Source organism: Tyto alba, unplaced genomic scaffold, assembly GCF_018691265.1.
Source record: "Tyto alba isolate M040663 unplaced genomic scaffold, T.alba_DEE_v4.0 Super-Scaffold_1, whole genome shotgun sequence".
In the NCBI taxonomy this organism is placed as follows: Eukaryota; Metazoa; Chordata; class Aves; order Strigiformes; family Tytonidae; genus Tyto; species Tyto alba.
This window is the reverse complement of record NW_024881261.1, coordinates 19,085,312-19,097,481: the sequence shown is the minus strand read 5'-3', so window position 1 is coordinate 19,097,481 and position 12,170 is coordinate 19,085,312. Positions and strand designations below refer to the sequence as shown.

The 12,170-nt window shown below is 35.7% G+C and overlaps 1 protein-coding gene across 2 annotated transcripts in view; it reads left to right on the top strand.

Moving 5' to 3' along the window:
- The window catches only part of TBC1D12 (TBC1 domain family member 12), a 46,387-nt gene extending 34,235 nt beyond the window's left edge, over nucleotides 1-12,152 (top strand). For both annotated transcript variants that reach the window (XM_042790844.1, XM_042790843.1), the window contains 9 exons: nucleotides 842-959; nucleotides 1,314-1,420; nucleotides 2,044-2,124; nucleotides 4,879-4,973; nucleotides 5,697-5,768; nucleotides 7,651-7,779; nucleotides 8,102-8,211; nucleotides 9,972-10,230; nucleotides 10,462-12,152. In XM_042790844.1, the coding sequence (XP_042646778.1) occupies nucleotides 842-959; nucleotides 1,314-1,420; nucleotides 2,044-2,124; nucleotides 4,879-4,973; nucleotides 5,697-5,768; nucleotides 7,651-7,779; nucleotides 8,102-8,211; nucleotides 9,972-10,230; nucleotides 10,462-10,530 (1,040 nt within the window). In that variant the 3' untranslated portion in view covers nucleotides 10,531-12,152. The remainder of the gene's footprint in view (nucleotides 1-841; nucleotides 960-1,313; nucleotides 1,421-2,043; nucleotides 2,125-4,878; nucleotides 4,974-5,696; nucleotides 5,769-7,650; nucleotides 7,780-8,101; nucleotides 8,212-9,971; nucleotides 10,231-10,461) is intronic.
- Nucleotides 12,153-12,170: the final 18 nt, after the last annotated feature.

Below are 12,170 nucleotides of genomic sequence, written 5' to 3'. Positions count from 1 at the left end.
TCTAACTGCATCTTTGGAGGGTCAGCCATGTGTAGTGTTTTAGTATGTGTGCCCTAGTATTCATTAAATTAACCACTGCTACACACACAAAGCTTCAGAAAAAATTAATGAAGTTGGTCAGCCATATCAGCTTACCAGGGATGGCATGTTTACTCCATTAATGTATCTAATGCATGCATGTATAGCAAATGTCTTGCAATTTCACAGTGGTTCTTAGTGATGTCAAGATAGCACTGCTCTGCCCTTCTTTTAGCCTTTTTAATAAAAGAGATCTACAAATAATCCTTTTTTAACAGAAGGCAGAACATTTCTCTCTTGTTCAGCATTGTGGCTATGTCTTGTATCTTTAGGTCATCTTTCCAGAAAAGAAAAGACATTATCCTTCTAGATGGAAGTTTCAGTAAAATTTGAGTAATTGTAAAATGGATGTAGAATTGCACTTTTGAATAATAATTTTACCTATAATTATTGCTGATTAGTCTATGTAATAAGTAAGGCTTTGATAGAACATGGTATGAAATGGATTACAGGAAAAACAGCACTGATGTACTTGCTTATTAGTCAGCCTGTGTACTGCAGAAAAGAGTGCTATGAGTTTTCTAGCTGGATTTTAACTTGTCTAAATCACTGTGTATTTGAATAAGTCAAAGATAGCTTAAATTAAAAAGTCTCCTGAGAAATACATCTACAGTCAACAGAAATAGTACCAGATAACTCACGTGCAACTGTAATTTACTCTTGATCACTTTCAGACATTTAAAAAATTAGGTAATAGCTGAATTAGTTACCTAATAATTTATATACACTAATACAGAATTATTAACGTATTTATGCTTAACAGAAATTAAAGAAGCACATAAAAGGAAAAAAATAATGAGAGAGCGTTTCAAGCAGGAGGAGAATATTGCTAGTGCTATGGTGATTTGGGTCAATGAAATACTACCTAACTGGGAAGGCATGTAAGTAAAGTTCTGTTGTGGAAATGAGGCAAGTCTGGCTTGTTTCACCTCTGGAAACAGAGGACCCACATACCTTATTTTCCTTTTGCTTTCTGTTTTGTCAAGAAGTCAGTTTTTGTTGCCATGTTACAGTGAGAGGTCATTAGAGCATTAGAGAGCAACGTGTGCTTTCTGGGAGGTTAATGCTTTAGTTCCTTTTTTTTTTTTTTTTTTTATGAGACTTCTGCATAACCAGAGATCCTTGAACCTTGATTGATGAAATAATATGTTATTTTGATTGTAAGTTGCCTAATGATTTTGGAAAACAAGATGTGCAATATGTGCCTTCCCCTGCCCACTGCTTCTCTATTCTAGGCGTGCTACCCGAAGAGTTCGAGAGCTGTGGTGGCAGGGATTACCCCCAAGTGTACGTGGGAAGGTTTGGAGTCTAGCTGTGGGAAACGAATTAAATATCACTCCTGGTATGCCTTAACAGATCACATTTTAATGCAAAATTAAGTTGATTATTTTCAAAGAAAAATTTAAACTTGTTAAAAAAAATATAAATACAGATGGTTTTTAAAATTAGATATCATAACGTGATAAATTATGGAAACAAGGTTCAAAACCTGCTTACAGAAATATTTTAGTCTTATAAGAGTTAAGGTGGTGTTTCCTCCCTTCTTCCTCCATACCACCCACAACCCCAATTTTTTTATGTTTAAAATTCAGAATCTGTAGCTTTGCTTTCTTAAGGGGAATAGAAAGGGGAATTGCTTTATTTCCTAAGTAATGATTTTGATGAATGGGAAGTATTGTAACCCATTCACAAAAATAAAAATCTGAATTATGTAAGACATGATTTCCCCTTTGTTATTTGCATGTTCACCACAGAAGAGAGCATAATATAGTGCATGCTATAAAACTCTGTATAGTGGTACTCCACTGGTTAGTGGTAACATCTAATAGATTAATCCCCCACCCCAGTGGTTAAGATGAAACCAAGCAACAAAACCAAAGCCAAGAATACATATTGTGTTTTTGGTTTGGATGAGTGCTTTTATCTCTTAATTTTTGTTGTTAATTTTGTTTTGTTTTCTTTCAGAACTTTATGAAATCTTCTTGTCGAGAGCTAAAGAACGATGGAAAAGCTTCAGTGAGACAAGTTCTGAGAATGACATAGAAGGTGAGATCTGAATGCTAGACAGCCTCTGAATCACTTTCACAAACCCAGGAAGTCTCACAAGTTCAGCTGCAATTGTGGCATTAGGAACACTTGTTAAAAGTGCTCTCTCTGGGTCATTTCCTACTTAAATGTTTGTTTTCTTATAGCAAGTCAGTGAGTGAGGGGCTTAACAGTATTTACTATATCAATAAAAGATGCATTAGAGTATTGCATATGCTAGTTCACTTTCAAATGAATGTGATTTCCTCTGAATTCCTGAAATACCAGGACTAAGCGCTCATGAAAATTTTAGATGAAATACAAGAAGAAGAAATGGGAAACTATATTACAGTGGATACTGTTACTTAGCTCTGATTAGATGGTTCTTGCGTCAGTATCTCTTCCACACTTTTGGGAAAGAAAATGTTAGATTTTTAGACTGTGGAACTGAGAGATGAAGAATGTGTAACGTTACACGTTTCACATCCCACTTGGGTTTCTTTGGCTGCCCAGATGGCCTTTCCTCCCAAATCTATTAAGTGGAGATGTTAGCACACTTCTGTGTATAATGGCATTTTATCACTGGCATATTGCTGTCTCCTGTGGGTATTCTTTCTGTTAAAAATAGCATCAATTATGTTTTTAATGGTGGATATATCCTTCTTATAAACGTTAGCTCCTTGTGCTGTCAACAGTTCCTTTTAAAAATGCTGTCTTATGTGAAAATCTCAGTACCAGCTGCTATGAAGTAACTATTTTTTTTGAGTTGGTCTCTTTTTTTGGGGAAAGACAATGGCATTGTAATGCAAGAAGTACTTTTTTTGTTTGTAATTGCCATAGCTAGTCTTGACTGATTGGCTACGTTGTAAGTTATTTGGGTCTTCCTTGGGCTACTTTTGTGACTCATCTGAAGCTTGTCTTGAGACAAACTGTTTATATAAAAAAAAAAAATCTGTGTGTACGTGACTGTAAATATGCTTATCCATGGAAAACACATTTGCAATGCCCCTTCATTTGTGGGGTGGTGGTTTGTTCTTTTGGTGTGGGGGTGTGGGCTGAGCATAGGGGAAAGTTCAGGTAATTTGTTTATTGTGGAAAGATAATAGTTCTGGATGGGAATGAAAGGGTAAAGGGTCCATTTTGATTGTGTCAGATGTTCTGCAAAATGTAGTAATAAGGGAAAGCCCAGAGTAATATTAGAGTAATAGGATTTTCATCTCTGGTTGAAAAGCAAATCAACCCACTGTGCTTATTACTAATCTTTGGTAACAAAGTCTGGAAATATCAGCTATTTTAGCCTTATTTGACATATTTAAGTAGTTCTGAGGACTTTTCCCGCTCAAAAAAGATATGTTATCAGTCAGACCTGTTCGAAAGACCTTCAGCAACTCTTCTTTTGGATTTCACAGAACTGAATTTATTGTATTATTCCAGAGTTTCTTGTGCTCTGTATCATAGATTCTCATCTTCTCTGGGAATTACTCTAAATGGTTACTGTCCAAAATGAAATGATCCCAAATAATCCAATTATGCCTGTTCCTTTTGAAAGAGGAAGGAGGGATTAAGCAGCAGTTCTCGAATTTTTTATTTTAGATGTTTTTTCTCTGTAATAATAATTGCCTTCTCTTCTTCCAAATTCCCCTAACACAGCATGCAGCAGTCCTACTCACTTCTGAATGCAACTATTGTAGTTTTAGGAGGACTGGAAGGAAATGCTGTTTTCCAGGCTTCAGCAGAGCAGGTTCTGTTTAGCCTATTCATAAGATTCTGTGATCTTTTGCTTTCCAAATGGCTCTTGTCTGGTTTAAGCCATCTGAAAGAGCACTTTCCCAAGTGGCACATGTATTTTTCTCCTCACTATCACTAGTATTTGCATGATGTCCCTATGTAGAAGATAAGACAGAGGTAACTCAAGAGCCAGCTGAATTTCTTCTGGAGGTCCTTGAGTGAATAATGCCTTCTTTCCTGCCATTTGAAGAATGCCAGTCTTAAGGATGAAAAAAAATCTGAGCTAAATGAGAGCTAAGGAGAGCTCAGAAGTAATGTAACTCATATCTGTAGTCAATTCTGGAAACATCAGTGAAATTTCTGTATATTTTAGTTACCTTCAGTAAAAGTGAGACATGAGAAATGCTTGTCTTTGAAAGTAATATGCCTGACTTTACAGGTGAAGTGCTGGCTTCTTGTGATAATGATATCATTCATCTTTTTTCCTGTAGTGTAGATTGTATGTTTCAGTGCTGCTGGTTGAAGTGAGCCACCAAATGAGCTGATTAGAAATGAAAAATTTGAAAAGTGAGATCCCACTGGATCACATTTAGATCAAGAGAAGTGCTCTCACTCTGTTCTTGAACAGACTCAGTAACTGAAGTCACAGTAGAATATAAGAAGGGAAACGGGGTTTTAAGGACTGGGCTGGGCAATTCAAATTCTAGGGAATGCAGGGCCAGTCTGGGCTTGCATAGAGTGCTATACAGAAGTAAAAGATAACATGTTGGTTTTAAGTCTGAATGGTGTAAAGGTGTATGACTTGAAAAAGAATGAGTAGACAGGTAGTAATTCCTGATGGTTTCCCTCACTTTTTGGAGTTGATGGCATATACCAGGCATCAGTGGAAAGTTTTAGCTCTTGAAGTATAGAAGTGTACTCCAATAATTAAAAGCAGGTAACTTCTTTTCCTTAGATTGTTGAAGTCTTTATGTGCCTATGGCAATTTTATTCTGAAGTCTGTAAAATTTATCTATCAGTTTTAATAGGTGTTGGTTTTGCTTGCAGATGCAGGTGTATCTGTTGCTGATCGTGAGGCCAGTCTGGAGCTAATTAAGTTGGATATATCACGCACATTTCCATCCCTGTATATTTTCCAGAAGGTGAGATTTCTGTAACTTTAGTTATGACAACTTTAAACTTCTGAATAGTTAAACAAAAGAAGCAACCTAGCTGGCTAAATATGGAATAGTTTTTAGAAGTTGTTTGTATAAAAAAAAAAAAAAAATTAGCTTTTCTACATACAACAGCAAATAGTCATCTCTTTATTCTCATTTAAAAAAAAAAAAAAGTAGGGACACTTAATGATTCACTATAAGGCTTTTTCTTCTGGAAAAATTACATGTGGTTCTTATTAATGCTTATGAAATTACATGCAAAAATTAGAATATTCTCACTACTTTTACAGAAATCTTGATGCATTTTAGTGCACATTTTCAGGCTTTATGATTTTTATATAGATATAATATATGCACACACGTATATAAAATAACATGCAGTATTGTAATACAGTAACTTTGTGTTACTAAGAATTAAAATGTCCACTGTATCTGAAAAGGAAAAAACAACCCTGGGTGTGTACCAGATATCCTATTTTTCTATTATGTACTGATTTCCACTGAACTACTTCATAAGATGATTGGATTGGACTGTTACTTTTCCTTTAAAACCTCAAAGCCATACATGGTAATGCAGAGAGTAAAAACTGGTATTCTAGATGTGAACAAAGCAATAAATCATTGACTTGTTACCCTCCTGTATTTATGAAGTAATTTGGAAAAAAACCCTTTTTTTTCTTTTCCCCTTCCTCCCTCCCCTTGAATTAGGGTGGTCCGTATCATGATCTCCTGCATAGTGTTTTAGGAGCATATACATGTTACAGACCGGATGTGGGATATGTAAGTATTTGCTGTAAAATGTTTATAACATGGCAAATAATCTTAAGACATCATGTACTAGAGTGTATTAAGCAGGTAGGTTATCTAAACTTTATGCTACTATCACTTAAAAAAAAAATCAACTTTGGAACTTAATTAATTTCATAGCAGTTACAGTTTTGGTAATTCTTAGAGATAATTAAATGGTTGAAAATGTACTGAATGTCAAGGATAAGTATACTATCTCGCTTGCATAGAAAATTTTAAATGGATGTCTTCACAAGGCATTGTAGTTCTGAGAGACCCTGATTATCTACAGAAAAAAAACCAAAACAAACTGCTAGCGGAATTCCAGTGAGAACTTAGCCTGTTGTGTCTTAGTGTTGCTCCATTCCCATAGTGATACTCTCTGCTTCACTACCACACGTCCTAAAATCCAGAAACTCCTTGTTGGTGTCTTGTTGTCAAAGATTAATCGCTCCATCTGAGTTCAGTGAAGGTAAGATTGTTTGCAGCAAACATTACTGTGTTTAAAATCAAACAAAAACCCCAAAACCCATAAAAAACTGCCAAAAAACCTGCAAACAAATCAACTAAACCTCACATCTCTCTAAACTTTGTCAGTTAACAGAAACGGTTAAATAACAAGCAGATGCTTTTTTCCTTCTTTTTCTTCCTTTGTTCCTGGGGGTAGCTAGCAACACCTTTCACAAGCTCTAATCACTTCTGGGCTAAAAAAGAACTTGGAAGAGTTTTAAGTCTGATCCATTCAAGAAAGCATTATTTAGCACAGGGTGTGTTTTCTTCTCTTAAATCAAACATGCTTGAGCTTCTACGTCAATACCTAGTTGGTTTTTCATGTTCAAATGTTTCTAGCCCTGAATTCTGTCATCTGTGACCTCATTTTTGGAGACCCTCCCCTACTCTGCAAGTTCTGAGACTGCCTGTTCCTAGGGTGGAGTTTTAAAAGGCAAACAAGTAATTTTTCATAATAGGTCTTCTCTTTTTCATTAGGAATAGAGCTAGCCTGGATATTTCTGATCATAGATTTTTTAAAAAATATTAATATGGCAGTAAATTTAATGTAATCTTATTTCCACACCTATCTATCCACAAAAATGGAAAGCTGCTGGACTGTTTCTGATGCATATCAATATTCCCTTCCCTAGTTAGTTAAAATACTGAGTGCATTTTTTAAAATGAGGAGCAAGCAGCATAAAGGCCTAGAAACAGTGGAATAATCTTCATTGCAGTTGAAATTGGTAAAGTTATTTTTAGCATAATGAGTAGCCAGATCGTCAGTTAACAACTACAAGAATAATGCTCTTCAGTTGTATTGCAGGCTGAAGTGTTTTTGAGAGAGTAATCATGGAAAAATGTAAACTTGTGTTGTAGCTAACCACTTAGAACCAATTTTACTTATGTGAACAGATACTGTCTGGCAAATGGAAAGATATGTATTGACTGTTCTGAAACAGAATTTTGTCTCAATTCCAACATATCTGTCTGGGTCTAAACTGTCCCATATGTGAGGTTTTTCTCCATGTCTGCTTTTCCCGTAGCTTAACAATGAATTTAAGGCCAAGTTTTGACTCTTACGAGCTGTGTGTCCAGCCTGTGTGGTTTTCAACTTTCTTGCATTCCAAGTCCTGAGGGCTTGAGATCATGAGACCTCCCAGAACTTCCACAAAGCACCTAAAACCGCCATCTGAAGACACAGTGTTTTTGCTGAAATCAGATTGACTGCATGCATAAAAGTTATTTGTCTGTGTTGTTTCTGTTTATCTGGAAATGTTATGCAATGGTATTTGATATATTGCAGACTGCAAATATTTGCATTTCCAAATATATAAAATGTACTGAACCTACTCACCTATTTGCCCAATGCTTTTCTCACCCGAAGGTGCAAGGGATGTCCTTCATTGCTGCTGTGCTCATTCTCAATCTGGAAGAGGCAGATGCTTTCATTGCCTTTGCTAACCTTCTAAACAAGCCATGCCAGCTGGCCTTTTTCCGTGTGGATCACAGCATGGTATGCACAGAGTTTTCTGGTTTTGAACCATAACATTCTTTTGACGTGAAGCACAGTTGATTTATTGTTTACTTCCTTCTGTCCTGTTGAATAATGGAGAACTTTAACCTGTGGTTACAAAATTGAGAATACCAGATACTAATCCATATAACACATTCTACTGTTTTGATTTTTCCTCTAGAAACACTTAATTTGTTGTACTTACCCTAAGAACCCATGTTATGCTATGTTGATATCCTCAAGTCTTAATGGGGTTTTGTGTTATTTTATGACAAAATATTCTTTTTATGACTGTTTATGAGGTGCTTCACTGTCTCTACAGATGCTGAAATACTTTGCAGCCTTTGAAGTATTCTTTGAAGAAAATCTTCCCAAATTATTTCTTCATTTCAAATCATACAGTCTTACTCCAGATATATATTTGATAGACTGGTGAGTTCAGAGAACATAGCAAACATAACCTTAGTGCTGTTGGAACACTTTTCCATTTTGCTACAGATCTTTCAGCAATAGAAATACAGCATAAAAAACATTCAGTAGGTGTTTGTGTACCTCAGCTTTCTAGGTCTTGTGAAATCATGGTGTTTTTTGAAACTACAGTTCCTGTGGCAAGGTTCAAACTTTATGAACTGGGATTAGGAGTGACATCTATTCAGATAGAAAATAAGACGCACAGGAGCCCTGTGTGTCTCATTTTCTTGTTGCTGCAGGTAGGAGTCAACTATGTGTAACATAAGTAGGGAAAAGGAGGCTACTACTTCACAGTTGTCTTAGGTTAGGACTGATTGTAAGTGATGACGAAATGAGCATAATCAGTACTGAAGAAAGTATGAACATAGGCATAGAGTCTTTTAAAGCAGAAGGAGGATGAAATTTAGGACCTGGTTTGGGAAGGGATAAACTTAGAAATACAGCGAACGTTTTGAAGGAATGAATGTTCTACAGCAGGGGGTACCAAACTACATTATGTACCTGTAATGGAAGGCAGTGGAAGCATTCATGAGGTTTGTGTAGTGCTGCCAAATACGAAATGTCTATTCGTAAGTGTGTGTGTAGATAAGTATGTGCTTCATATACGATTATTATATGGGTTAGAAGTTTCTAACAGAGTAAACTGAGTTAGGTAGAATTAAACAATATAAAAACATGTCACCTGAACTTTGGCTATAAGATGCAGTTTATCAGTAAGCATTAAGTTTCAGCAGGAGCAGGTTATACAATAGCAGCATTGAGTCAGGGGTGTGCTGCAGTTCTGAGAGGTATATATGTTGCAGAAATAGTGCTGCTGTACAAAGTACTAGAATATTCTGCTTCCAGGTACCTAGGAGAAATGAAGACTGTACTTCCTGCACATGCTCCAAAGATGGCCTTGAGATACAAAGAGCTCATCTTACAAAGGGGGAGTAGAAGAGGTTATGGTAGCCTGCAATAAGGAGTGTCCTGAGGTTCCTGAACCACTTCCCAATAGGAATAATGGGAAAACAGAGAACATTGTGCTTTGTATCAAAGGAACCACTACAAATTTATGGGAGGGGTTCTACAATATGGTACATATAGCAAACAGGACTCTCTGCCCATGTATAATGAATGCTTTTTAAAAACAAACTTTACAATAAGAATTGAAATTGGACCTTTCCCAGTAAGAATAGAACAGTGACTGTCTTGAAATTTTTGGCAATTTTTAATGTGAATAGAAATTCAAAATGTATCACAAAACTGTAGTTACTGAATTCTCATTCGTGCGCTGGAGGGATGTAGGCTGCTATTGAGATGATTTGTGGCTTTAGATTTAGTTTAGAAAACAAATGATGAACAGAGCTGTTAAACTGTATGGCTTAAGCAACAAAGATCATAACTGTGTAACATAACCCTTCCCATTACTTAAGTTCTTATTTGCATATTATACCCTGTTTGAGTGTAAAGATGTTTGTAACTTCTCTAGCCAGAGCTTCCTAAAGGGAGGTGGCTTTCAAATGGAGGATTTCCAGTATCATTAAGAGATTAGTTTCAGAATAAGAGTTCTGACTTCAAAAACCAGAGACTTGTTGATCTTTGAAATATGGAAAAAAATAAGAACATATGAAATAACTTGTCATCTTGGAAGCTAATGTAACTGAGATTTACAGGAGGTAGTATTTTCATCTTTCTGAAATAAGTTAAACTTGTAACTGTGCCTTTTTTCTCAATTGCAGGATTTTTACACTCTACAGCAAGTCATTACCACTTGATCTGGCCTGCCGTGTCTGGGATGTTTTCTGTAGAGATGGAGAAGAATTTTTGTTTAGGACAGGGTTAGGAATCCTTCGGTTGTATGAAGATATTCTACTACAGATGGACTTTATTCATATAGCACAGTTTTTAACAAAACTTCCAGAAGACATTACATCAGAAAAGCTTTTTAGTTGTATTGCAGCTATTCAGATGCAGAATAGTAACAAAAAATGGGCACAGGTGAGTTTCTTGGATAATATATATCAAGGCAGACATGTCAGCACATGAGTGTATGGGGCACTTTTCTTAATGACTACTTTATGCTGCATGTCTGACTTTGGAGCGATGGGTACTTCCTTTCTAGTGTCTCATTCTAGAAATCTATCTCCATGCTAATATTCTGGTGGTTAATATTGATCTTGTTTTATAAGACTGGCTTATTTATATTCATTAAATAATTTACTTTTCCAGGTGTTTGCCTCACTGATGAAGGATAACAAAGAAGGGGACAAGAACCATAGCCCAGCACTGAAAAGCTAATCGTCGTAATGTTGAGGTCAATTGAAAATGTGGAAAACCACTTGATGACAGAGGAGTTTTCACATCACTTCTATGTGGAAAAGCACTATAGAAAATGTGAAAATGAGATGGAAAAATGACACAGCGCTCAGTGGAGTAATGAACTGATGAAATCTTCACCCTTTTGCCAGTATTAGCTTTTGTCGTGGGAAGATTTATTTTCACACAGAATACTAAAACCTATGAACATGAGAAGTGGGGGAGTTCATATTTAATACTTTAAAAGGATCAGCTCAATGCAATAAACATTTGTAATAACTTCTGTTGGTACTTTAAAAAAAATTTTGAGGCATAACTTTTTTTACAAATACCACGAAGGCACTTTTTTTGGGGGATGAGGGAAATGCTAAATCTTAACGCCCCAAAAATGCTATCCAAACCAAATGCTTTGGTACAAATATTACCTCCAAAATTAACCATTTGAAAGTATTGAGGACCAAATAAGGTTGTTTGGTATGTTTATGTGCAAGATGGTTAAAATTTGGGAAGGGGTATTATCTTTTTTTTTGTTGTTGTTTTTTTAAGTTTCAGGTTCATTCTTCAGTCTGGGCAAATGTAATTAACTCAGGAACTGTGGAAGTATTGTGCCCAAATCTGTTAGAGCAAAAATCATCTGAATTTTAAACAATGGTGAGATCAGGGCTATTATTTTCAGACTGTACATCTTTCAAAGGGAGTGGTGTTAAGCATTTGTTTTGGTGTATTGGTTGTGCAGCTTACTAAAAATGGAGTGGGTATTCTGTGAAAGAGTTTTGCCACCAGAAGTTTTATTTTGTTGAGCCATTTCCAACTAAGAAATACTTGTACATAATGGTGAACACTAGAAGCTGACAAAGCTATCTGCAGACTTTGTGTTGACAAAGGAGCAGCCACTTTTAACACTTGAGAATAATGCAGACACAGAATTGTTTTTGAAACTATATTTTATTAGTGTGCAATACTGAAATCCAAAAAGCATCTGGTTTAGTGATACTTAATTCTTTAACATCTTTAAACTGTGAGACATAAGGTCATATTGTATGTGTCACGGCAGATATTTTTAAACATTTCCTATTCTCAAAGATGCTGTACAACAACTTGTGATTGTAGGGGATGAAAATTTAAAATGGATAGCACTGCAGGTGAGTAACACTTGCACTTTCTTGGTCCATTTTTGCTAATATTTAATGTAAATATATTCCTTACATGTGGGTTTTTGTAACTGGTCCCTCTGTGGAAATCAAGTCAAAATTACCATTATGTATTTTTAAGTGCAGGAGGCTTTCAATTGTCTGGTGTTTAAAAGCAGAGTCTACATAATTGGGGTAAAGATTTAGTGTGGTGTAACTTACATTGCTATCTGGTCTAAAAACTACATATATGCTACTCATAACATTACAATTTGAAATGTAAATGTCAGATTTTTCTTAACTTATGTATTCACTACTTTAATTGGATCCAATTTGTCTTATATTTTTGTGTTATCTTGTACAGTTTTCTTACTTTTCAACTATAAATCTGTATATAACTGTAAATAGAAGGATCAAGCCTTCCTTTAAGACCACTAGTAACAATTCCTGTGTAAATAAAACTTAATAGCAGAACTGTGCTGTGGTTCTTTT